Below are 25353 nucleotides of genomic sequence, written 5' to 3'. Positions count from 1 at the left end.
GTTGCAGCCATGCAAACACAAATATACCTCATTTTATGCAACGAATGTATTTTCTAAATCTAATTATATTTTAAAAGCATTAGGGAGGTGAGCTATTTAAAGGAACCCAACAGTGAAGCCTTTTGTAATGTGATTAATTACCTCCTGATAAATCTGGATTTTTCTTATATTAAGTTTGCCCATCTGTTCTGCTTTGTTAAGTAGACAGCACCAAAATGGGCTCTTCTCCCAGACTGTATCTCCCCAGGGGCATGAGAGTTAGGTTTCCTGAATAAGTAAAATGCCAGAGAAAATGGTGGCAGGAAGTACTTATGCATAGTAGGTGCTCAGTACATATTTATATAATGAATGAAGTGCCTAAATTATTTTTTTAAAGGCTAGCTGATGTTGTGACACCACTCTGGAGGCTGAGCTATGAGGAACAGCTCAAGGTTGGTACCCAGCTTACGTTTTCACTCCCTGATTCCATCAGGGGGAATGGTGCCAGCCTTGTAGGAAGCTTGACTGGACAGCTCTACTCAGATGCCCCAACAGGTGCTTAAAATCAGTATGTTAATGAATCTTGAAAAGTTTTTTTTTTCAAATGCAGTTGTTTCTTTATATGAACATATACTGTATTATTAGTTTCAGAGGTAGAATTTAGTGATTCATCAGTTGCAAACAACACCCAGTGCTCATCACTTAGTGGCCTCCTTTTTTTTTTTTAATTTTTTATTTCTTTTCAGCGTAACAGTATTCATTGTTTTTGCGCCACACCCAGTGCTCCATGCAATCCGTGCCCTCCCTAATACCCACCACCTGGTTCCCCCAACCTCCCACCCCACCCCCCCCACCCCTTCAAAACCCTGAGTGAGGGGCGCCTGGGTGGCTCAGTGGGTTAAAGCCTCTGCCTTCGGCTCGGGTCATGGTCTCAGGGTCCTGGGATCGAGCCCCGCATCGGGCTCTCTGCTCAGCGGGGAGCCTGCTTCCTCCTCTCTCTCTCTGCCTGCCCCTCTGACTACTTGTGATCTGTCTGTCAAATAAATAAAAATTAAAAAAAAAAAACCCTGAGTGAAATAAGTCAAGCAGCAGAGAGTCAATTATCATATGGTTTCACTTATTTGTGGAGCATAACTTAGTGGCCTCCTTAATGCCCATGACCCAGTTACTCCATCCCCATACCACCTCCCGTCCAGCAACCCTCAGTTTGTTTCCTAGAGTTAAGAGTCTTTTATGGTTTGTCTCCCTCTCTGATTTCATCCTAATTTATTTTTCCTTCCCTTCCCCTCTGTTCATCTGTTTTGTTTCTTAAATCCTACATATGAGTGACATTTTATGCTATTTGTCTTTCTCTGACTGATTTTGCTTAACATAATACCCTCCAATTCCATCCATGTCATTGCAGATGGCAAGATTTCATTCTTTTTGGTGGCTGAGTAATATGGATCTGAAATTTAAACTTTACACCTGTTACGTCTTCCAAACTCTGAAGCCATATCAGGAAATGCCTGTTTCCTTTCTTCCTTGCTTTTTTGTTATTCTCTGTATGTGTGAGTAATAAGTACTCTTGCTGCTTTATACATAGCTGCACTTTCCAGCCTGGTAACCATGAGCTACATGTGGCTATTTGATTTCAAATACAGTCAATTCTGCTGTAATGCTTATCTTAAAAATACAAATTTGTTCCAAGGGATTGATAGATTAAGGAACAATTTGAACATAATGCAAATTTCACAGTGGCTTACAAGTGATTTTTTTTTTGTCCACAAGAAACACCAGATGAAAGAAGCAAACTGTACCCAGCAGAACTGAGCTACATTAAGAATACATTAAATGGGGGCACCTGGGTGGCTCAGTGGGTTAAGCCTCTGCCTTCGGCTCAGGTCATGATTTCAGGGTCCTGGGATCAAGCTCCACATCAGTCTCTCTGCTCAGCAGGGAGTCTGCTTCCCCCTCTCTCTCCACCTGCCTCTGTGCCTACTTGTGATCTCTCTCTCTCTCTGTCAAATAAATAAATAAAATCTTTAAAAAAAAAGAATACATAAAATGAACACATGCACATGCCTCAAACATCTACAGGTTCCCACAGTTCACTGAGTGTGGCATGGGCCACTCTCGTCCATGTCTGCTGCTAGATCTTTCTGTGTGTGACACATAACCATCCTTTCACTGCTTTAGGATCATTCACAAGTGGAAAGCCACCTCCACAAGCAAACTTCAGGTCTTTGTCAGGGTAAAGGACCATTCTTATTGTAGTATGTATCTATACATTTCTTAACCATTTATTATTTTTAATTTTTAAATTTTTTTTAAAGATTTTATTTATTTATTTGACAGAGAGACCCAGTGAGAGAGGGAACACAAGCAGGGGGAGTAGGAGAAGAAGAAGCAGGCTTCCCACCAAGCAAGGAGCCCGATGTGGGGCTCGATCCCAGGACCTTGGAATTATGACATGAGCTGAAGGCAATGCTTAATGACTGAGCCACCCAGGCACCCCTAATTTTTAATTTTTTATTATTTTTAAAGATTTTATTTGAGAGAGAGTGCACAAGCAGTGGGAGGGTTGGGGAGGGGGAAGCAGACTCCCCACTGGGCAGGGAGCCCGGAGCCTGATGCAGGGCTCCATCCCAGGACCCTGAGATCATGACCCAAGCCGAAGGCAGACGCTTAGCCAATTGAGGCACCCAGGTGCCTCATTTCTTAGCCATTTATCGTGTAAAACTGTATTACCCTTTTTGTTAGGTTCCTATCCTTTCTATGTGCGTTACTGATAAAGTTGTGGAATGTGTGTGTCTAACCCCATTTTTCCCATGAGCTCTTTGATTTCTTTTTTTTAATTTTAATTCCAGTATAGTTAGCATACAGTATTAAGTTAGTTTCCAGTGTGCAGCACAGTGATTCAATAATTCTATATATTAGTGCTCATCAAGATAAGTATATTCTTTTTTTATAAATATTTTTTAAAGATTTTTTATTTATTTATTTGACAGATCACAGATAGGCAGAGAGGCAGCAGAGAGAGAGAGGAAGGGAAGCAGGCTCCCTGCTGAGCAGAGAGCCCGATGCGGGGCTCGATCCCAGGACCCCGAGACCATGACCTGAGCCGAAGGCAGAGGCTTTAACCCACTGAGCCACCCAGGCACCCCAAGATAAGTATATTCTTAATGCCCTGTAATTTCCTTCGTGTGATTTTTCATAGCATAGCTTAGAAATGCTTATGTCCTGTTACAGCAGAGGTGACTGTATATGTTAACTAAAATTAAATGAGATTAAAGGGGCACCTGGGTGGCTCAGTTGTTAAGCATTTGCCTTCAGCTAGGTCATGATTCTAGGATCCTGGAATCGAGCCCCACATCAAGCCCCGCATCAGGTTCCCTGCTCCGCGGGAAGCCTGCTTCTCCCTCCCCCACTCCCCTGGCTTCTGTTTCCTCTCTCCTGTGTGTCTCTCTGTCAAAATAAATAAACAAAATCTTTAAAAAAAGAGAAATGAGATTAAAAATTCAGTTCCTCAGTCACATGAGCCTCATCTCAAGTGCTATTAGCCACATGTGGCTAGTGGTTACTAAATTATATAGCACAGGGAACCTGGGTGGCTCAGTGGGTTAAAGCCTCTGCTTTCGGGGGCGCCTGGGTGGCTCAGTGGGTTAAAGCCTCTGCCTTCGGCTCAGGTCATGATCCCAGGGTCCTGGGATCGAGCCCCGCATCGGGCTCTCTGCTCAGCAGGGAGCCTGCTTCCTCCTATCTCTCTGCCTGCCTCTCCGCCTACTTGTGATCTCTCTCTGTCAAATAAATAAATAAAATCTTAAAAAAAAAAAAAAAAAGCCTCTGCTTTCGGCTCAGGTCATGATCCCAGGGTCCTGGGATCGAGTCCTGCATTGGGCTCTCTGCTCAGCGGGGAGCCTGCTTCCTCCTCTCTCTCTGCCTGCCTCTCTGCCTACTTGTGATCTCTGTCTGTCAAATAAATAAATAAAATCTTTAAAAAAAATAAATTATATAGCACATAATACCAACATAAAACATTTCTGTTATCACAGCACTGACCTATAGCTTGGGTGTTCAGTCTGAAAGATCGGTTAAAACGAAGAGCTTACACAAGAGCTCACTCTTTTCTCCCAATACCTTCTTAGGTCTGTTGCTGTCCCATTATTGTGGGTTCCTTATCTGCTAAGACCATGACCCAATCATCTGTGGGACAGCCTTCTCTTTTCCTCTTTGTTTTCCATTCTTTGCAGTGATACTGCATAAGTCTCTTTGTTTCATTACATACATTGTTTTGCAGGTTAAATTTGAAGCTCAGAAGAAAATTTTACGGAGACTGGAGTCTTACCTCCAGAAGCTCAATGGAGTCAATGTGACAACATCTGCACCCAGAGCTGAGGGGCTCTCTTGTCTTCTCCATCCTATTATCCCCTCTGTAAGCCACCACTTCCGTCCTTCATCTACTAAGTCCCCTTAATAGCTAATAATATCAGCCAGTACCTACTGGGCACTTTCTGGGGATGAGGCCCTCTGGTAAGTGATTAGCATGCATCATCACTGACTGTTTATAGGCACCCTGAGGGGTGGACACTATGGTTTTACAGATGAAGATGTTGAAGTTCAAAGAGATTAAGTAATTTGCCCAAGGACACACATCTAGAAAGTGCTGGAGCTGAAGCTCACACTCAGGTCTGTTCGATGCAAAGCTCACTGTCTCAACCACTACAGTATTACCTCTGTAGAAAGATTTCAGATTTGGAAACCTAATGAGGCCTCAAAGAGGCAGAACTTAATTTATGGTAGAGGTTGGCAAACTATGGCCCTTAGGCCGTATCTGTCCCCCACCCCTGCTTTATTTTGTAAAGTTTTATTGGAACACAGCTGAGCTTGCTTGTTTATGGATTGTTCGGGGCTGCTTTTGCACTGCATGGCAGAGTTAAGTAGTTGTGATAAGGACCATATGACTTGTAAAGCCTAAAATAACTTGTTATCTAGCCTTTACTGAGAAAGTTTGCTGACCCCTGCTTCACGGCAAGATTGAAACTCCTTTCCACTACGGAGTGTCTGTGGAGTGTCCTGACCTCAGCTATGCACTTTCACAAATGCCACACCTTCCGAGCAAGCACCATTTATTTGTCCTTATCCAGAGAACATTCTTACGTTCCTTTTATTGCTGTTCTCTTTGGGTTTGTTTGTCCTGTTGTGCTTCTCCTGCCCTGCCTTCTTCAGCCTGTCATCAATGGCTACCGAAATAAGTCCACCTTCTCTGTGAACCGAGGTCCAGATGGCAACCCAAAGACTGTGGGGTACTACCTGGGAACTTGGAGAGGTCAGTTGAACACGATGACTAGTAGAAATAGCAAACCAAGGGCTGCGAGGAGAGGGAAGGTGCAGGAACAGCATCAGTGGGGGTGGAGAGGAGTGGAAAATACGGCAGCCTTGAAGGAGAAGGATGAAGTCTTTGATGTAGAACGGGATAACAAAGTTAATCTTGGATGCTTTCTGGAGGGTGGCCATTGTCACGTAGTAGTGGGAATCACAACTTTCACCCTTTCTTCCTCTAAAATTCATATGCCTGAGGCCCAGTTAGCACTTAGTAAATGTTAATGTTGCCACTGCTCACTCACCATTGTCCTCATCATCATTTTATGCTCCTTTTCCGTACTGGGAGCAGTCTCCTCTTTATTAGAGAGTTGCCTTTTCTATTTCATATCTCCATATCCCTGAAGACTAGAGCTTTCTTTGATAAATATGCCTTAAAGTAATTGGTAAAGGAGGTGAGTGGTGGTAAGGGAGTTCGTAGTGGCATATTTCCGAGACTTAATCCCTATACCCATTCCCAGATTCCGTTCCTGAACTTTCCATTTGCCCATTTTCAATAAATACACTTGAAACACCATTATTTTTTTATTAGTCACACTGTTTAATACCCATATGCCTTAAACTACAGTTCATTAGGGCAGGCACTTGTCCCCCCCTGACCATGTGCTCAATTAAATGAGTATATGACGTCAGTGTTCTATTACTCAGTTATAAAAACAAAACCCATTACATTTTATTTTCCTCTTAAAATCTGAACAGAAAGCAGACCTTGTCATACTGTGCATTTGTGGCAAGAGAGAAAATATTGCAGACTAGCTCTGTTAAGAATCAGTTTTGTAATGGCTAGACCAGGAAACAGGTTTTCTCTGAAAAATGAACTTGAGCTTGAATTAGGTACTTCTTAAATCTGCATATGCCTCTCTGAAGGAGGGGATTTGAATGGCCAGATATTTCTAAATAATCTTTCATCAAGAAAACCATATAAATCAAATTTGTTTTCTTTCTTTAGACAGAAGCATCGTTTGTGTACGGTCTAACCATCTGAAAAACATCCCTGAGAAACACAATCAAGTGGCACAGGTAATGAGAAACAAGGGCTGGCTGAAGATAACCCTAGGCATTGCAGTCTGTAACAGTAATGTCCCTGACATTTTAATAATAGAGCAGCCTCTGGTGCTACAGGGGAGGAGGGGCTCTGTTCTGAAAGTGTACCTTATAACACGGAGAGAATATTGCTGGGTTTCATTTTAGGGAGGGTGGCGAGCAGGAGAGAGAACTTCATCCATTACTGCACATGTCAGGCACCCAAGGGATTTTTTTTTTAATATTGTATTTATTTGGCAGAAGGAGACACAGTGAGAAAGGGAGCACAAGCAGGGGGAGTGGGAGAGGGAGAAGCAGGCTTCCCGCTGAGCAGGGAGTCCGATGTGGGGGCTCAATCCCAGGACCCTGGAATCATGACCTGAGCTGAAGGCAGACGCTTAACGACTGAGCCACCCAACTGCCCCATCCAAGGAATTTAATAAGAAGGAAGTATTAGGAAAAAGAGGTACCGGTGAGGGCAGTCTAACAGGTGACAAGTGTCTGAAATATTTGGAAGGCTACTGTTTTCAGCAGAACAGAACTGAGAAATGTCATGGGAGATGTAAGTGGTAAGGCATCTACATGGTGAGGTTGGCCTCTAAGACATTTTTATATCCTTCCCTTTTCATGCACCTACTATTTATTGAGTGCCTGTTATGCATTTGGCACTCTGCCAGGTGCTGGGGATCCAATGGCTCAAACATGCATGGTACCTGCCCCTGTGGAACTTAAAAACAAGTCAAAAGCCTTGCTCATGAGGACTGAGCAGGACTCCCCAGCTGACACTCTTGTTCCCTGTTGGTTCTTACCAGCACCCACCCTCCTAATGATTTAAATTCCTGACACTTGGGTGGTGCCTTCTAATAGGACACATCTTGACCTCCAAGATTTCCCTGCTAGGATGCAGCTTCCTTTTAGAATTTTTCTCCAGAAGTCTTTCTATATGGGCCTCATCAATTTCTTCTCCCATTCTCTTCAGTGAAACCCTTACCTCTCCCCAGTTCCCTCCCCTTCACTTCTGCTCTTGCCCTTAGCAGATGATTGTACCTCATTCTTCCCTGAAAAGTTAAGGGTATCACATGAGAGCTCTCTTAGCTTCTTCTAACATCTACCAATTTCACTGAAATCTTATCCCTCTTTTTCTCCTATTTCAGTGAAAGAGGTGGGTTGGCCTTTCCCTGTCTAAGGCTGTCTATCCTTCCTTGAAACACCATTTTGGACTCATCTCCTCCCTCCATTAGATCCTTGCTCCTTCATTATGTACTCTCTTTCTCCTGTTTCTGTACCTCCTTCCCTATGACCCCTATTGGCTCTTTTCTTGTCTGCCTTCAGCTCAGGTCGTGATCTTGGAGTTCTGGGATCGAACCCTGCTTTGGGCTCCCTGCTTGGCGGGAGGCCTACGTCTCCCTCTCCAACCCCCCTGCTTCTGTTCCCTCTCTCGCTGTCTCTCTCTCTTGTCAAATAAATAAATATCATTAAAAAATCTCATGGTTCTTCCGCCCTTAATACCCCATAGAGATTGATCTTGTTAAAGTCATCAGTGACCTCTATGTTGCCAACTCCAGTGGAAACTTTCCCTAACTCACTCAACTTTTCTTTGCCTTTGACACCACTTATTTATCTTTCTTTTCTCCTTGAAACATTTTCTTTCTTTGATTTCTGTGATTTCTTTCTCTGATGGTTTTCCTCCTGTCTTGCTGGCCACTTCTTAGTCTTTCCCATGTCATCTTTTCCCCCTCTCCTTTCCTACTATAAGCATTGGTACCCCCCAGTACTCTGTCCTTAACCTTCTTTTCAAAACATTCATGGGAGATTGTACCCAAGTAGAGTTGTAGGTGGAATGACCACCTACAAATTGATAAACTTATATTTGCATTCTGGTTCCCTCTTGAGCTTTAGGAGGTGCATTTCTAAAAGTCTCTCAAACTTCCTTACTTAACTGGCCTACACATTCAAATCAGCATTGCCCTAGATATGGTTTCTCTGCTTCTGCCCTAATGACACTTTGGGTTGGATCATTTTTTGTTGCGTGGAGCTGTTAGGTGCATTATAGGACTTCAGCAGCATCCCTGGCCTCTACCCACTAGATGTCATTAGTTGTGACAACCAGAAATGTCTCCAGATATCTCTTGGGGGGAAAAGTTGCCTCCAGTTGAGAAATACTTCCCTAAACCAAATTTATCCTCTTTGAGAATCTGCTTCTTTTTTCTCACCTTAGTAAATGGTAGTACCATGTACTAGAAACACGTCATCCTAGACTCCTCTGTCTTAATCCTCACCTTCCTCCTCCGGCCATATCTAATCAGTCTCCAAGTCCCCTCATTTTTCCTTTCTAAAAATACCTTGACTCCATCCTCTTCTATTTCCACCACTGTTACCACCACTACCACTCAATTCCAAGCTACCATCTTCTCTTGCTTAAACTACAACAACAAACTCCAAAGTGGTCTCACTAGTTCCAGCCACTTACCTTGGTTTATTCTCTACACTGCAGCTGGAGGTGTCCTTAAAATGCAAATAAAATCATACCACAATGTTGCTTAAAATTCTTCAGTAGTTACCCAATAGCTTTTAGAATAAAGCTTAAATTTGTTGTCTTTGCACTGACAGATCTTCATGAGAAGGTCCCTAGTTTCATCTTCTGCCACATCCTCATCTGCTTTCATCTCTCCATTCGTGTGGAACTCAAGTTACCCTGCTGAGCTATCTCACTCCTGCCTGAACCTGTCCTTTCTCCATAGTGCCCTCAGTCTTCTCCCCTTGGCTTCTGCTTATGTTCAAAGATTCATTTCAAGCATTAGATCCTGTAGAAAACCTGATCTGACTCCTCAGCCTGATTAGGGCTCCCCCTTTTTTGTACCCTCGTCTAATCTCCCGTTGCTTATCTCCTACTGTTGCATTTGTCACACCATATTACATTGTTGTGTGTCAGTGCTTCCCACATGAGACTGCAGAGGTAACCACTGTGTATTATTTAATTTTGTAGCCCAGCACTTAGCATAGATTCCTACACATAGTGGGTGCTCATCAAATGTTTGGTGAATGGATACCTCTTTGCAATATTTACCCAAGTTCCTAGCCCTTCCAGCTTCTGTGAGGCAAATTGTTTACCCTCCACATCTATCCAGAGGAATTCCCTTTCCCTGCAAAATTTGTACTGGGACCTAAGAGTCAATCTAGTAGGTACTCAAATATAGGCCAGATGTCCACTGTAATAAAAATAATACCATATGTATAGCCCTAGGTTGTTCTCATTTTTTAAAATACCTTGATCTCTCTTTCCTCGTTCCTGGTAGTGACATTGCATTCCATTATGATGATAGGATAACCCCAGTTTGCCCTGATTTGAGGTTTCAGTATCTCTTCTTGAGTCTTGAGTCAAAATACAAATTTTATGGGAGCTGATAGCCAGAGCTCCAAGACCTAAGAAGCAGTCTATAAATAAAATGCCATCAAGGAAATACAAGTACATAATTTTAAAAGTCAAATAATAGGGGCACCTGGGTGGCTCAGTCGGTTAGGCATTTGCCTTTGGCTCGGGTCATGATTCCGGGGTCCTGGGATAGAGCCCCACACAGGGCTCTCTGCTCAGTGGGGAGCCTACTTCTCTCTCTCCCTCTGCCTGCCACTCTCTCTCTCTCTCTGTAAAATAAATAAAATAAAAAGGTCAAATAGTAATAGGTTAGTAAGGAAAAGTGATGCTCCTCTGTCCTACCCTTCCTTGCTCTTGAGTCTTGCTTTCCAGAAACCACAGCATTTATTTTAGGTATTTCTTCTGTTGTTCTTATTTCTAAGTAGTACACTATTCTGATGTGTTTTGCTTTATCCAAGTTATATATTATTTGTTGACTTCCAGTTATGGCATATAAGAATTTCTCTCCCTTACTTTGTCTCTCTTCCTGAAGTGCCCTTCTTCAATATTTATAGCACAATTCTTGGTTAAATTAATATTTAGTGTTTCTGTTGTTATGACCACGTAGATCGTCATAGATTCATTCCTGAGCCAAGTACATGTACTAAGATTTTGTTTTCCTTCATTGTACAAATTTTCCTTTCATTTAATATTGTGAAAAATTGCAAACATATAAAAGTAGAGAATGGTGTAATGAACTCCATATACCCATTCCCAAGGTTCAACAACTATCAGTATGTGTCCAGTCTTATTTTTATCTATACTCTCACACATCCCACATTCTACCAACCCATTTGGATTGGTTTGAGGTAAATTCCAGATATTGTATGTCATATAAAATGTGAATACTTCAGTGTGAGTTCTAAAAGAATGAACTTAATTTTTTTTAATTTAATTTTTTTTCAGTGTTCCAAGATTCATTGTTTATGTACCACACCCAGTGCTACATGCAATACGTGCCCTCCTTAATACCTACTACCAGGCTCACTCAACCACCCACACCCTCCCCTCCAAAACCCTCAGTTTGTTTCTCAGAGTCCACAGTCTCTCATGGTTCGTCTCCCCCTCTGATTTCCCCCAACTCACTTCTCCTCTCTAACTCTCAATGTCCTTCGTGTTATTCCTTAAGCTCCACAAGTCAGTGAAACCATATGATGATTGACTCTCTCTGCTTGACTTATTTCACTCAGCATAATCTCGTCCAGTCCCGTCCATGTTGATACAAAAGTTGGGTATTCATCCTTTCTGATGGAGGCATAATATTCCATTGTATATATGGACCATATCTTCTTTATCCATTCCTCTGTTGAAGGGCATCTTGGCTTTTTCCACAGTTTGACGACTGTGGCCATTGCTGCTATGAACATTGGGGTACAGATGGCCCTTCTTTTCACTACATCTGTATCTTTGGGGTAAATACCCAGTCGTGCAATTGCAGGGTCATAGGGTAGCTCTATTTTTTTAAAAAAGATTTTATTTATTTATTTATTTATTTGCCAGAGAGAGAGGGGGAGAGAGAGAGAGAGAGTGAGTGCACATGAGCTGGGGCAGAGGAGAGGGAGAAGCAGGCTCCCTGCTGAGCAAGGAGCACAATGTGGGACTCAGTCCCAGGACACTGGGATCATGACCTGAGCCAAAGGCAGCTGCTTAACAGATTGAGCCACCCAGGCATCCTGGGTAGCTCTATTTTTAATTTCTTAAGGTATCTCCACAGGGTGTTCCAAAGTGGCTGCACCAACTTGCATTCCCACTTAATTTTTTTTATAGGAAGTCACTGAGTTGTTTTTTTTTGTTGTTTTTTTTAAGATTTTATTTATTTGACAGAGATCACAAGCAGGCAGAGAGGCAGGCAGAGAGAGAGAGGAAGGGAAGCAGGCTCCCTGCTGAGCAGAGAGCCCGATGCGGGGCTCGATCCCAGGACACTGAGATCATGACCCGAGCTGAAGGCAGAGGCTTTAACCCACTGAGCCACCCAGGCGCCCCCCCCCACTTAATTTTTTAAACATAACTTCATGGGCACCTGAGTGGCTCAGTCGTTAAGCATCTGCCTTCGGCTCAGGTCATGATCTCAGGGTGCTGGGATAGAGCCCTGCATCAGGCTCCCTGCTAAGTGGAAGCCTGCTTCTCCCTCTCCCTCTGCTGCTCCCCCTGCTTGTGCTCTCTCTGTGTCTGTCTCTATCTCTCTCTCTGTGTCAAATAAATAAATAAAATCTTTAAAAAAATAAATAGGGACTCCTGGGTGGCTCAGTCAGTTAAGTGGCTGCTTTCAGCTCAGGTCATGGTCCCCTGCAACGGGCTCCCAGCTCGGTGGAGAGCCTGCTTCTCCCTCTCCCTCTGCCTGCCACTCTGCCTACTTGTGCTCTCTGTCTCTCTGTCAGATAAATAAATAAAATCTTTAAAAATATATAAATAAACATAACGTCATACCATTATTATATCCAGAAATAAACATTTATCCCATAATATCATCAAATATCCAGTAAATGTTTAGGTTTGACACTGATGTATCACATAAATAGTTGGAGTTTTATAGGTAGTTTATTCAAATCAGGATTCAAACAAGGCATACACATTGCATTTTACTAACATGTCTCTTCATTCTCTTTTAATTTGTAAGTACCCTTCCCTCTTAATTTTTTTGTCCTTGCAATTTATTTTTTGAAGAAACTGGTTGGTTTTCCCGTGGAAATTCTTGTTCTGGATTTTGCTGACTGAGTTCTCATGATGTCATTTAAAGTTCTTCCTCTGTCCTCTGTATTTCCTATAAACTGGTAGATCTACATGATTAGATTCAGATTTAACTTGAGGTGAGAAAATTTTTTAACACATATATGTCTGATGGGCTCTCTTTCAGTGACGTTAAAATTGAACCATCGATTCAGTGTCATCAGCCTGATCCACTTATTAAAAAATTGCCTGTCAGATTTTCACCTAATGGTTTTTGAGTCATTGGTGATCATTGACTACTCTATCACGTCTTCATTTATTAGTTAGAATTCTTCTAAAAATGACTTTTCCTTATTAGCTGTTTGGTTACTTTGATGTACTGATACAATCAAGACAGGGTAAATCCTAGGTTCTTTTTTTTTAAGATTTTATTTATTTGACAGAGATCACAAGTAGGCAGAGAGACAGAGAGAGGGGGGAAGCAGGCTCCCCGCTGAGCAGCAATGTGGGGCTCGATCCTAGGACCCTGGGATCATGACCTGAGCCGAAGGCAGAGGCTTAACCCACTGAGCCACCCAGGCGCCCCTAAATCCTAGGTTCTTTCACCTTCTTCAAAAGATGGTCAGTTAAATTTGTTTGTTTCAGTATCATTATGAAATCATGGATTTTTTTAAAAAAAGATTTTATTTCTTTGACAGAGAAGAGAGTGAGCACAAACTGTGGGGGGGGGTGCAGAGGGAGAGGGAGAAGCAACCTCCCCACTGAGCAGGGAGCCTGACCCAGGGCTCAATCCCAGGACCCTGGGATCATGACCTGAGCTGAAGGCAGACGCTTAACCCACTGAGCCACCCAGGCACCCCGCAATCATGGATTTTTAACATACTTGATATGTTTTAGTCCACTGAATTTACTATTATTTTTTGGTATGCAAATTGTTCCATTTTTAGCCAGCTGGAACTGCTTTAAGTTGTCTCAGCCTTGGATGGCCCTAGTAGTTCTGGAATGATAAGATATTTCTAGCACATCTAGTCTTTTCTGCTTGAGACTAGGAATCAGCCATTTCTTCAAGGAATCCTTGTCTCTTTTAGTGGGAAATGGTATTTGGAAGCACAGTATGGGTGCTAGATATGCTTACTTATACTGGGTTGGTAAGACTTCAAGGCCTTCTAGTGGACAGAGCCAGGGAATATTTTTTTAGGAAGAAAATGTTAGTTCATGTGATATATTAAAATCAAATTTAGAATGACAGAACTTTTACTGAAATCTTTTGATTTTTTATTTTTATCTTTTGTCTTAACAATGAAAATTTGAGTCCTGACATTAACATAATTATTTATTCTATCCTACTACATATATATATATTTCCATATATATATATATATATATATATAAAATAACAATTTCAGAACGTGAGTACCAATATTACTTACACCAATAAGTGGTAACTGAAAAGAGCTCAAGATTTTATTTTAAAGATTTTATTTATTTATTTGATAGAGAGAGATCACAAGTAGGCAAAGAGGCAGGCAGAGAGAGAGGGGGAAGCAGGCTCCTAGCTGAGCAGAGAGCCTGATGTGGGGCTCGATCCTAGGACCCTGAGATCATGACCTGAGCTGAAGGCAGAGGCTTTAACCCACTGAGCCACCCAGGTGCCCCTATCCAGTTCTTTTTGTCACATTATTGTGCCTCTTGAAATACTTTTTTTTTGTAGGTTTTTTTTTTTTTTTTTTGTAATTAAGCCACTAACTTGGGGTGCCTGGGTGGCTTAGGCAGTCAAATATCTGACTCTTGATTTCAGCTCAGGTCATGATCTCATGGTCCTGGGATCAAGCCCCATCCTGGGATCAAGCCCCGTTTTGGACTCTGCACTCCATGCAGAATCTGCTTGAGATTCTCTCCCTCCCCCCCTGCCCTCTCCCTATTCGCACTGTCTCTCTTTCTCTCTAAATAAGTGCAATCTTTTTTTAAAAAGCCACTAACTTGATACATGATACACAGGTTCTTTTTTTACTTTTTTCATTTTGTTTATTTTCACATTTTAGAGGTTAAGTTCTTTTTCATTTTGATTAAATTTTATTTTACAACTTTGTAAAATATTTACATATTTCCAAAGTCAGATCTACAAAATAAGGTCTGTAGAGGTCTAGCTTTCATCTCTGTCCCTTCTGCCCTGTTCCTTCCCTCCTTCTATAAGTAACAAGTTTTGATTTTGCTTATTTTTTAAAAAAGTAAGCTTTTCTGAAAGCTTTTCTGAAAGAGTTTAATATGGACCCTGTTCTGCACCTGTGGTTTTTTTAATTCTTTAAGGATTCCTTCCTTCCTTCCTTCCTTTCTTTCTAGATTTTATTTATTTGTCAGAGAGAGAAAGCACAAGCAAGGGGAGGGAGCAGCAGGCAGAGGGAGAAGCGGGCTCCCTGCTGAGCAAGGAACTCCATAAGGGACTCGATCCCAGGACCCTGGGACCATGACCTGAGCCTAAGGCAGATGCTTCACAGACTGAGCCACCCAGGTGTCCCTTTAAGGTTTTATTTTTAAGTAATCTCTATACCTGATGTGGGGCTTGAACTCATAACCCTGAGATCAAGAGTAGAGTGAGCCAGCCAGGCGTCCCTGTACCTGATTCTTTTCTTGTAATATTGCACTTCTTTTTTTTAATTAATTAATTTATTTGACAGACAGAGTTCACCAGCAGGCAGAAAGGCAGGCAGAGAGAAAGGAGGAAGCAGGCTCCCTGCTGAGCAGAGAGCCCGATATGGGGCTCGATCCCAGGACCCTGAGATCATGACCTGAGCTGAAGTTAGAGGCTTAACCCACTGAGCCACCCTGGTGCCCCTGCACTTCTTTTTTTTTTTAAGATTTTATTTTTTTATTTGAGAGAAAGAGTGAGCGAGAGTCAGAAAGAGAGAGCACGAGCCGGGGAAGGGACAAAGGGAGAGGGAGAAGCAGAGGCCCTGTTGCTGAACGGGGAACGCAATGCCAGGCTCAATCCTGGGACTCAGGGATCATGACCTGAGCCAAAGGCAGACACTTAACCAACTGAGCCACCCAGGCGCCCCTGCACTTCCTCCCCCCCCCCTTTTATAGCCGCATGCTTCTGTTCGGTATGATGGATTTTTAGAACTTTTTATTGGCATGGATAATTACTTTATTTTTCCATTGGTTTAGTTTTCTAGAACCTATTGCTAATTTTTCCCAAGTACTCTAAAAGCTCTGTCAAATATTCATCTGCATTCTCCATATGCTCAACAACTTGAGTTTTTTTTTCCCTGAAGACCTTTTTTCTTGGAATCTTCCATCCTAAGCTCCTGAGGCCTTCTGCATGGCTATTATCCCAGGACTCCTTTTGCTGCTCTCCTGTCTTCCTTTTTCTGGTTTATGCCCCCATTTGGCTGGAATACAACCTCTATTAGCTTCCTGAGGAAGGGTGCCTAGGAGGTAAAATTTTAGAGTCTTTTCATGTCTATAAATGTCTTTTCTTCCCTGACATAGGACTGAAACTTTTTCTAGGTTTCTAGATTTGGGTTTGAATAATTTGCTTTTATAAATTTGAAGGTATGGTTTTGTCATCTGGCCACCAGTGTTGTGTGAGTCTAAATGCTACTTTAAGTCCTGATCCTTTGTAGGTATTTTCTCTCCCCTTTTTCTCTAAAAGCTCTTAGGGAATCTCTTTATCTCTGAAACTTCATGACCCAGTGGGCCTTTTTTTCCTCATTCATTGTGGTGGGTACAAATTAGGACTTGTCAACCTGGAAGCTAATGCTTTCAGATGTGGGAAAATTTCCTGTATTATTTCTTACTTCATTTTCTTTATATCTCCTATTATTTGAATTTAGGACATCATGGATTGAGCCAGTAATCTGCTTCTCATTCTTCTCCTATTTTCTATCTCTGCCCTTTTGTTTTCCTTTCTGTGAAATTTTTTTTATATAAAAGCCAACATCTTTAATGAAATATTTTCTATTATCCTACCTTTAATTTTCAAAAGATTTTTATTGTTCTCCGATCCTTTTCTATAACTACTTTTTTTAGTAATATAATTAAGTAATGTAACGCGCGCGCGCGTGTGTGTGTGTGTGTGTGTGTGTTTTCTGTTCTTTGAATTGTTTGTTCCTTCAGGAATTTTTTCCTGTTTTGGTCATTGTCTTTCACAATGGAGACTTTAACCAAAGAGCTGATGATACTTGACTGACTATTATTTAAGAGTGAGGTCTTAAAAACCTGAATGGCAGTTCAGCATAAGTGGGTTTGTTGATTCTTGGCTTTACTGTTGGTTATTATGTTGGGGTGTCCCCATATGTTTGTCTCAGGAGATCTTTCCTCTGGAGCTATTCAGTTTCTTGAGAGAATTATCTCAAAGTTTCTTGCCTGGCTGCTGGCTTTTTAGAATTAAGGCATGGAAAAGGGGTAGGATCTCCACCATTCAGAATACAGACTTAATGGAATCTGCCTGTTCCCACCCCTCTGTTACTACAACAATGCCTGGTACCTCCAAATTCAGGGCTTTTTTTTTTTTTTTTTTGACAGAGAGAGATCACAAGTAGGCAGAGAGGCAGGCAGAGAGAAAGAGAGAGAGGAGGAAGCAGGCTCCCTGCTGAGCAGATAGCCTGATGCGGGGCTCGATCCCAGGACCCTGAGATCATGACCCGAGCTGAAGGCAGAGGCTTCACCCACTGAGCCACCCACGTGCCCCCAAATTCAGGGCTTTTCTGGGTTCATTTTCTCCTGAGAAAAAGATCTCCAGTCTCTTGCTACAGGAAGATGGATGTTCTTGGTAGGATGAGGGTGTTTACCAGTTTTGTGTCTAGACTTTCAGTCACACCCTCTTTTTTAAAACAATTTTGTTTATTTATTAGAGAGACAGCAGCAGTGGGAGGAACAGAGGGAGAGAGTCAAGCAGACTCCACGCTGAGCTCCATCTCAGGACCCTGAGATCATGACCTGAGCTGAACTCAAGAGTCTGAGGCTCAACCGACTTAGCCACCCAGGCTCCGCCCACACCCTCTTTCAAGCCTTGTACCTTAATTGGACCTTCCGCTTTGAGCCTTCCCAGGGTTGTGTGTAACAGATAAACCTTATCTCTCATCAGGTCCCCTTTGTAGGCAGTCTGGATATAGTTTCCTTCATCTTGCTTCAGTTGGTACTTGAGTCTGCTTTCCATCTCCTAAGACTTTATTTTGCTCTTTTCTACTCTATCATTATCTTTGTTCTTCCTTTCATGTGTTAATTCAACAAGTACTATGGAGTACCTACAAGTGCTTAGGGTATAATAATGAAGAAAATATCCCTTCCCTTGTAGAACTTACATTTTAGTCAGAGAGATAGACTTTTAAAAAACATAATAAAATAAATTATATGGTATGTTTGAAGGTGATAAGTGTGGCTGTGTTCTGAAAGTATGTGTGACCCCAAATATCATATGTTGAAATCCTAACACCCAAGGTGATAGTATTAGGAGGTGGGGCCTATGGGAGGCGATTAGGTCATGAGGGCAGAGCCCTTATGATTAGGATTAGTGCCCTTATGAAAGAGACCCCAGAGAGCTAGCTTGTCCTTTCCTCCATGTGAGGTTACGTGAAAAGACAGTCATTAGTGAGGAAACAGGTTTATTTTTATTTTTATTTTTTTACTTAAAAAATTTTTTTAAAGATTTTATTTATTTATTTGACACAGAAAGAGCCAGTATGAGCAGGGGGAGTGGCAGGGAGAGGGAGAAGCAGGCTCCCGCAGAGCAGGAAGCCCGATGTGAGGCTCGATCTCAGGACCTGAGCTGAAGGCAGATGCTTAAACGACTGAGCCACTGAAGGCACCCCTCTTTTTTATTTTTTAATTTTAAATTCCATTAATTAACATATAGTGTAATATTAGTTTCAGAGGTAGAGTTCAGTGATTCTTCAGTCTTACATAGCATCCAGTTCTTTTTTTTTTTTTATAATTTTATTTATTTATTTGACAGAGGAAAGATCACAAGTAGGCAGAGAGGCAGGCAGAGAGAGAGGAGGAAGCAGGCTCCCTGCTGAGCAGAGAACCCAATGTGGGGCTCGATCCCAGGACCCTGAGATCATGACCTGAGCCGAAGGCAGAGGCTTTAACCCACTGAGCCACCCAGGCACCCTTTAGCATCCAGTTCTTATTATATCATGTGCCCTCCTTAATGTCCATCACCTAGTTACTCTATCCCCTCACCTCTCTCCCCTCCCCTCCAGCAACCCTAAGTTTGTTTCCTATGATTTAGAGTCTTTTATGGTTTGTCTCCTTCCCTGATTTCATCTTTTGTTTCTCCCTTTCCCTATGCTCCTCTGTTTTGTTTCTTAAGTTCCACACATGAATGAGATCATATGGTAATTGTCTTTCTCTGATTGACTTATTTCACTTAGCATTATACCCTCTAGTTCCATCCACATTGTTGCAAATGGCAAGATTTCTTTCTTTTTGACGACTGAGTACTATTCCATCACACACACACACACACACACACGCACGCACGCACGCACACCCCACATCTTCTTTATCCATTCATCTGTTGATGGGCATATGGGCTCTTTCCATAGTTTAGGTATTGTGGACATTGCTGCTATAAACATTGGGGTGCAGGTGCCCCTTTGGATCACTACATTTGTATCTTTGGTGTGAATACCTAGTGGTACAATTGCTGGATCATAGCGTAGCTCTGTTTTCAACTTTTTGAGGAATCTCCATACTGTTTTCCAGAGTGGCTACACCAGCTTGCATTCCCACCAGCAGTGCAGGAAGGTTCCCCTTTCTCCACATCCTCGCCAGCATCTGTTGTTTCCTGACTTGTTAATTGTAGCCATTCTGACTGGTGTGAGGTGGTATCTCATTGTGGCTTTGATTTGTATTTTCTTTGCAGAAATGTCTGTTCATGTCTTCTGCCCATTTCTTGATTGGATTATTTGTTCTTTGGGTGTTGAGTTTGATAAATTCTTTATAGATTTTGGATACTCCCCCTTTATCTGATAAGTCATTTGCAAATATCTCCCATTGTTGTCTTTTGTTGTTTTTTTTAAAGATTTTATTTATTCATTTGACAGAGAGAGAGATCACAGGTAGGCAGAGAGGCAGGCAGAGAGAGAGGGGGAAGCAGGCTTCCTGCTGAGCAGAGAGCCCGATGTGGGGCTCGATCCCAGGACCCCAAGATTATGACCTGAGCCGAAGGCAGAGGCTTTAACCCACTGAGCCACCCAGGTGCCCCTGTCTTTTGGTTTTGTTGACTGTTTCCTTTCCTGGGCAAAAACTTTTGATCTTGATGAAGTCCCAGTAGTTCATTTTTGCCTTTGTTTCCCTTGCCTTTGGAGATGTGTCTAGCAGGAAGTTGCTGTGACTGAGGTCAAAGAGGTTGCTGTTGCCTGTATTCTCCTGTAGGATTTTGATGGATTCCTCTCTCACATTTAGGTCTTTCATCCGTTTTGACTCTATTTTTGTGTATGGTGTAAGGAAACGGTCCAGTTTCGTTCTTCTGCATATGGCTGTCTAATTTTCCCAACACCGTTTTTTTTGAAGAGACTATCTTTTTTCCATTGGACATTCTTTCTTGCTTTGTTGAAGGTTTGACCATAGAGTTGAGAGTCCATTTCTGAGTTCTCTGTTCTGTTCCATTGATTTATGTGTCTGTTGTGCCTGTACAGTACTGTCTTGAGGATTACAGCTTTGTAATACAGCTTGAAGTCCAGAGTTGTGATGCCACCAGCTTTGGTTTTCTTTTTCAACATTTCTTTGGCTATTTGGGGTCTTTTATGGTTCCAAACAAATTTTAGGATTATTTGTTCTAGCTCTGTGAAAAAAGTTGATGATATTTTGATAGGGATTGTGTTGAATGTGTAGATTGCTCTATGTAGCATAGACATTTAAATAATATTTGTTCTTCCAATCCATGAGCATGAAATATTTTTCCATTTCTTTGTGTCTTCCTCAATTTCTTTCATAAGTGTTCTATAGTTTTCTGAGTACAGATCCTTTGCCTCTTTGGTTAGGTTTATTTCTAGGCATCTTGTGGTTTTGGGTAGAATTATAAATATGATCAATTCCTTGATTTCTCTTTCTTCTGTCTCATTTTTAGTGTATAGAAATGCAACTGATTTCTTTGCATTGATTTTGTATCCTGCCACGTTCCTGAATTGCTATATGACTTCCAGCAATTTTGGGGTGGAGTCTTTTGGGTTTTCCACATAGAATATCATGTTGTCTGCCAAGAGTGAGAGTTTGACTTCTTCTTTCCTGGTTCAGATGCCTTTAATTTCTTTTGTTGTCTGAAGCTAGGACTTCTAGTACTATGTTGGATCACAGTGGTGAGAGTGGACATCCCTGTCATGTTCCTGACCTTAGAGGAATAGCTCTCAGTTTTTCCCCATTGAGAATGATATTTGCTGTGGGCTTTTTGTTTATGGCTTTTATGATATTGAGGTTTGTTCCCTCTATCCCTACATGCTGGAGAGTTTTAATCAAGAAAAGATGCTGTATTTTGTCAAATGCTTTTTCTGCATCTTTTCAGAGGTTCTTGTCCTTTCTCTTATTAATGGATGTATCACATTGATTTGCTGTTGTTGAACCACTCTTGCATCCCAGGAATAAATCCGACTTGGTTCTGATGAATAATCCTTTTAATGTACTGTTGGATCCTGTTGGCTAGTATCTTGGTGATAATTTTTGCATCCATGTTCATCAGGGATATTGGTCTGCAATTCTCCTTTTTGGTGGGGTCTTTGGTTTTGGGGTCAAGGTAATGCTGGCCTCATAGAGTTTGGAAGTTTTCCTTCCCTTTCTAGTTTTTGAAACAGCTTCAGAAGAATAGGTATTAATTCTTCTTTAAATGTCTGGTAGAATTCCCTTGGGAAGCCATTGGGCTCTGGACTCTGATTTGTTGGGAGTTTTTTGATTGCTGCTTTGGTTTCCTTGCTGGTTATAGGCCTTTTCAGGTTTTCTATTTCTTCCTGTCTTAGTTTTGTAGTTCATATGTTTCTAGGAATGCATCCATTTCTTCCAGATTGCCTAATTCGTAGGCATATAGTTCTTCATAATATGTTCTTATAATTGTATTTCCTTGGTGTTGGTCGTGATCTCTCCTCTTTAATTCATGATTTTATTAATCTAGGTCCTTTCTCTCTTCTTTTGGTTAAGTTTGGCCAGGGGTTTATTGATCTTATCAATTCTTTCAAAGAAGTAGCTTCTACTTTTGCTGATCTGTGCTACTGTTCTTTTGGTTTCTATTTCATTGATTTCTGCTCTGATCTTTAGAAGTTCTCTTCTCCTGCTGGGTTTAGACTTTATTTGCTGTTCTTTTTCTAGCTCCTTTAGGTGTAATGTTAGGTTGTGTACTTGAGACCTTTCTTGTTTCTTGAGAAAGTCATGTATTGCTATATATTTCTCTCTTAGGACCGCCTTTGCTGCATCCCAAGGGTTTTGAACAGTTGTGTTTTCATTTTCATTTGTTTCCATGCATTTAAAAAAATTCTTCTTTAATTTCCTGGCTGACCCATTCATCTTTAGTAGGATGCTCTTTAACCTCCATGTATTTGAGTTCTTTCCAAATTTCTTCTTGTGATTGAGTTCAAGTTTCAAACCATTGTGGTCTGAAAATATGCAGGGAATGTGAGGAAACAGATTCTTTTCAGACATTGCATCTGCCAGTGTCTTGATCTTGGACTTCCCAGCCTCCAGAACTGTGAGACATAAATCTCTCTTGTTTATAAACCACCCAGTTTGCATTATTTTTGTTATAGGGGCCCAGCCAGATTAAGACAAGTGCCATGGGAAAAGTACAGCAGTATCAGGAGGATAAGAAATGCTAGGGTTAGGGGAAGCATAGCTTGTAATTTTGTTGTTGTTCTAGAACTTAAAAATACTAAGTAAGCTTATTTAGAGAAGAGGTAGAGCATTAAATCTTGATTCTATAAGTAACACATTTTGTCAGTGTTTATCCTTTGAGATGATAAAAATATGGAATGTTTCATGAATTTGTGTGTCCTTCTTGCACAGGGGCCATGCTTATCTCAATATCATTCCAATCCTAGTATATGTACTCCTGAAGCGAGCATGGGTTGTAATTTTAGATGGGGTCAAGGGTAGGGTTCATGAAGAAGACAGTATTTGAATAAAGCAGAGACTCTCAACTGCGGGGGAGGGGGTGGCAGTTTTGCCTTGCATAGGACATTTGGCATTGTCTAGAGACATTTTTGGTGTTTATCACTAGGGGCTGATTGGGCATTGCTACTGACATCTAGTGGGTAGAGGCCAGAGATGCTATTAAACGTCCTCCAGCACATGGGACAGCTCCTCACAACAAAGAATCAGACAGCCCAAAATGTCAGTAGTGCTGAGGATGGGAAACCTTGCATTTAAAACTTAGAGGCTGAAAGGGTGTGGGCTATGTAGAGGTCTGAGGGAGGAGCTTTCTGGGAAAAGAGAAAACCCATCCTAAGGTGGGAATGTGACAGGCTTTTTAGAGGAACTGAAAGTAGGCCCAGAAGTGTTGGACATGGGGTGAGATGGTGAATGAAAGCAAGGTTATGTAGTGCCCCGGGGTGGTCATTGTAAGGACTTTGACTTTTATTCTGAGCCATGGGAGGTTTTGTTGGTGTGGGGGGTTATGTCATGATATGATTTAGGTTTTACAGAATCACTGTGGCTGTTGTGTATGGATTATTGGAGGAAAGGATCGAAATAAGGAGAGACCAGTTGGGAGGCTGTTGCAGTAATCCAAGTGAGAGATGATGTAGAGCAGTGATAGTAGTGGTGGGATGGATGTATGTTGAATTGTATAACAAGGACATCATTGGCAACCTTAACATGAACCATTTTGGTGGAGTGGTGGGGACCTGATTCTAGTGGGTGAACAGAAGGAGAGGAGTGGGAGGCAGTGAATGTATACGGTTCTTTTGAGTTTTTCTGCAAAGACGAACAGCGAAATGTAACAGTGACCGGTAGGGAAAGTGGGGTCAGGAAGTTCCCTTTCTTTGTTAAAGGTGGAAGAGTAAGAGCATGCTTATATATTTATGGTGATCTTCTAGTAGTGAGGCAGGAAAATGATGGTGCAGGAGAAAGAGAAGGGAGAATTGGTAAGTAATGAGCTTAAATAAGCTTGTGTCTTTTTTATTCCTTTATTTCATTTTAGTAGGATTTCTTTAGGAGAGAGCGAGTGAGCATGCTTGCATGCAGGGGCAGGGAGGGGCTGAGGGAGAGGGAGAGAGAGAATCTTGAGCGGGTTTCCTGCCCAATATGGAGCCCAATGCAGGGCTTGATCTCACAACCTGGGATGATGACCTGAGCCACAGTCAAAAGTCAGACGCTTAACTGACTGGGCCACCCGGGCAACCCCATTTTTGTAGGATTTCTATGAGGATTATTCTGTTATTTTAACCAGAAGTCCCTTTCATTCTTTATTCTTAGGGATTGCCATACAGGAATTGGAGTTTCAGTCTCCATTTTATAAATGAAGAAACCAAGGTCTCAGTTCATACAGTGGCAGAGTTGTATTTCCTATCTATTTACCATTATCTTTCAGGTCAGACTCAGTTTTTCAATTTCCCATCCTTCCAGGACCCCAATGACCTTTGAATCTTGCTTCCAGAAAACATTGTTTTCTAACCAGCCAGTAACAAACAGATGAACCAGTCTTTTTTCAAATCACCAACATCAAAATTTGAAAAATATGTTCAGTGTAGTTAAGCATGTCCTCTATTGCATGTATGTGACAGCATAGCAAAAGTGATTAAGTGCAGTCTTAATTGATTTTACTCTCTCAGGCAGCACTATTTTTTGGTATAACTCCTCCTTCCATGCATCATTTGGGGTATATTTGAAAATACAGTGGAACTAGAAGACACGTGTCTTGTTGTGATAACAACTGGCTTGTGTTTGAAAAGTTTAGCTTTAAGGATTTTTGCTATCCCGACCACTAAATCAGGATTGCATCTGACTTGTACTCACAAGGAGGAAATGAAGCATCCAGATAAGCCGTGGTGTAGTTGGTACCTGGTTATCTGACGGAATATAGAAGTGATGGGTTTCTATCAGGGAGTTATAAGTAAGAGTGGAATCATGGCAACCTAGTGCTATATTAGGAATTGCTTCCAGGAGGAATTCACAGAAATAGAAGATTATTGTCCTTCATACTCTATATAGAATAAATTGAGACTCTACATAGAAACACCTTTCCTATTCAGTCATACTTTCTTTGAATAACAATTATTGAGCACCTACTGTGTGCCAGACTAAGGCTACAGCTCTAAGCCTTCATGGAACTTAGTGTTTGGAATACAATGGGTAATATTCCTCTGTAAGGTCGCAGAGCAGGGATCACGTTTCTTACACCATTGCATTAGTTTGGTAGAGCTGCCATAACGAAATACGACAGACTTAGCAGCTTAAACAACAGAAACTTATTTCCTCAAAGTCTGGAGGCTGGAAGTCTAAGATTAGGGTGTTAGCAGGTTTGGATCCTTCTGGGCTTCTTGCCTTGCCCTGCACATGGCCACTTTCTCACTATGTCTCTACACACAGTCTTTTTTTTCTCTGTTTACACTTGCATCCCTGGTAGCTTTTTGTGTCCAAATTTCCTCTTCCTATAAGGACAACAGTCAGATTAGATTAGGGTCCATCCTAACTACCTCTTTTTTTTTAAGCAGGGAGAGTGGGAGAGGGAGAAGCAGGCTTCCCACTGAGCAGGGAGCCCGATGCGGGGCTCGATCCCAGGACCTGAGATCATGACCCGAGCTGAAGGCAGACGCTCAACGACTGAGCCACCCAGGCACCCCCTAACTACCTCTTTTTAACTTAATCACCTCTTTAAAGGCCCTATTTCTTTCTTTTTTTAAAATTTTTTTAAATTTTATTTTAATAAACATATAATGTATTTTTATCCCCATGGGTACAGGTCTGTGAATCGCCAGGTTTACACA

General features: G+C 41.7%; 1 protein-coding gene across 2 annotated transcripts in view; it reads left to right on the top strand.

Annotated features, from left to right (window-relative positions):
- The window catches only part of TRMT2B (tRNA methyltransferase 2 homolog B), a 54811-nt gene that overhangs the window by 9559 nt on the left and 19899 nt on the right, over positions 1-25353 (top strand). For both annotated transcript variants that reach the window (XM_080794735.1, XM_080794736.1), the window contains exons 5-8: positions 377-431; positions 4259-4393; positions 5188-5287; positions 6290-6360. In XM_080794735.1, the coding sequence (XP_080650861.1) occupies positions 377-431; positions 4259-4393; positions 5188-5287; positions 6290-6360 (361 nt within the window). The remainder of the gene's footprint in view (positions 1-376; positions 432-4258; positions 4394-5187; positions 5288-6289; positions 6361-25353) is intronic.

This window comes from Martes martes, assembly GCF_963455335.1.
Source record: "Martes martes genome assembly, chromosome: X".
NCBI lineage: Eukaryota > Metazoa > Chordata > Mammalia > Carnivora > Mustelidae > Martes > Martes martes.
Note: the sequence above shows the minus strand (reverse complement) of the source record. Positions and strands in the feature narration are given on the sequence as shown.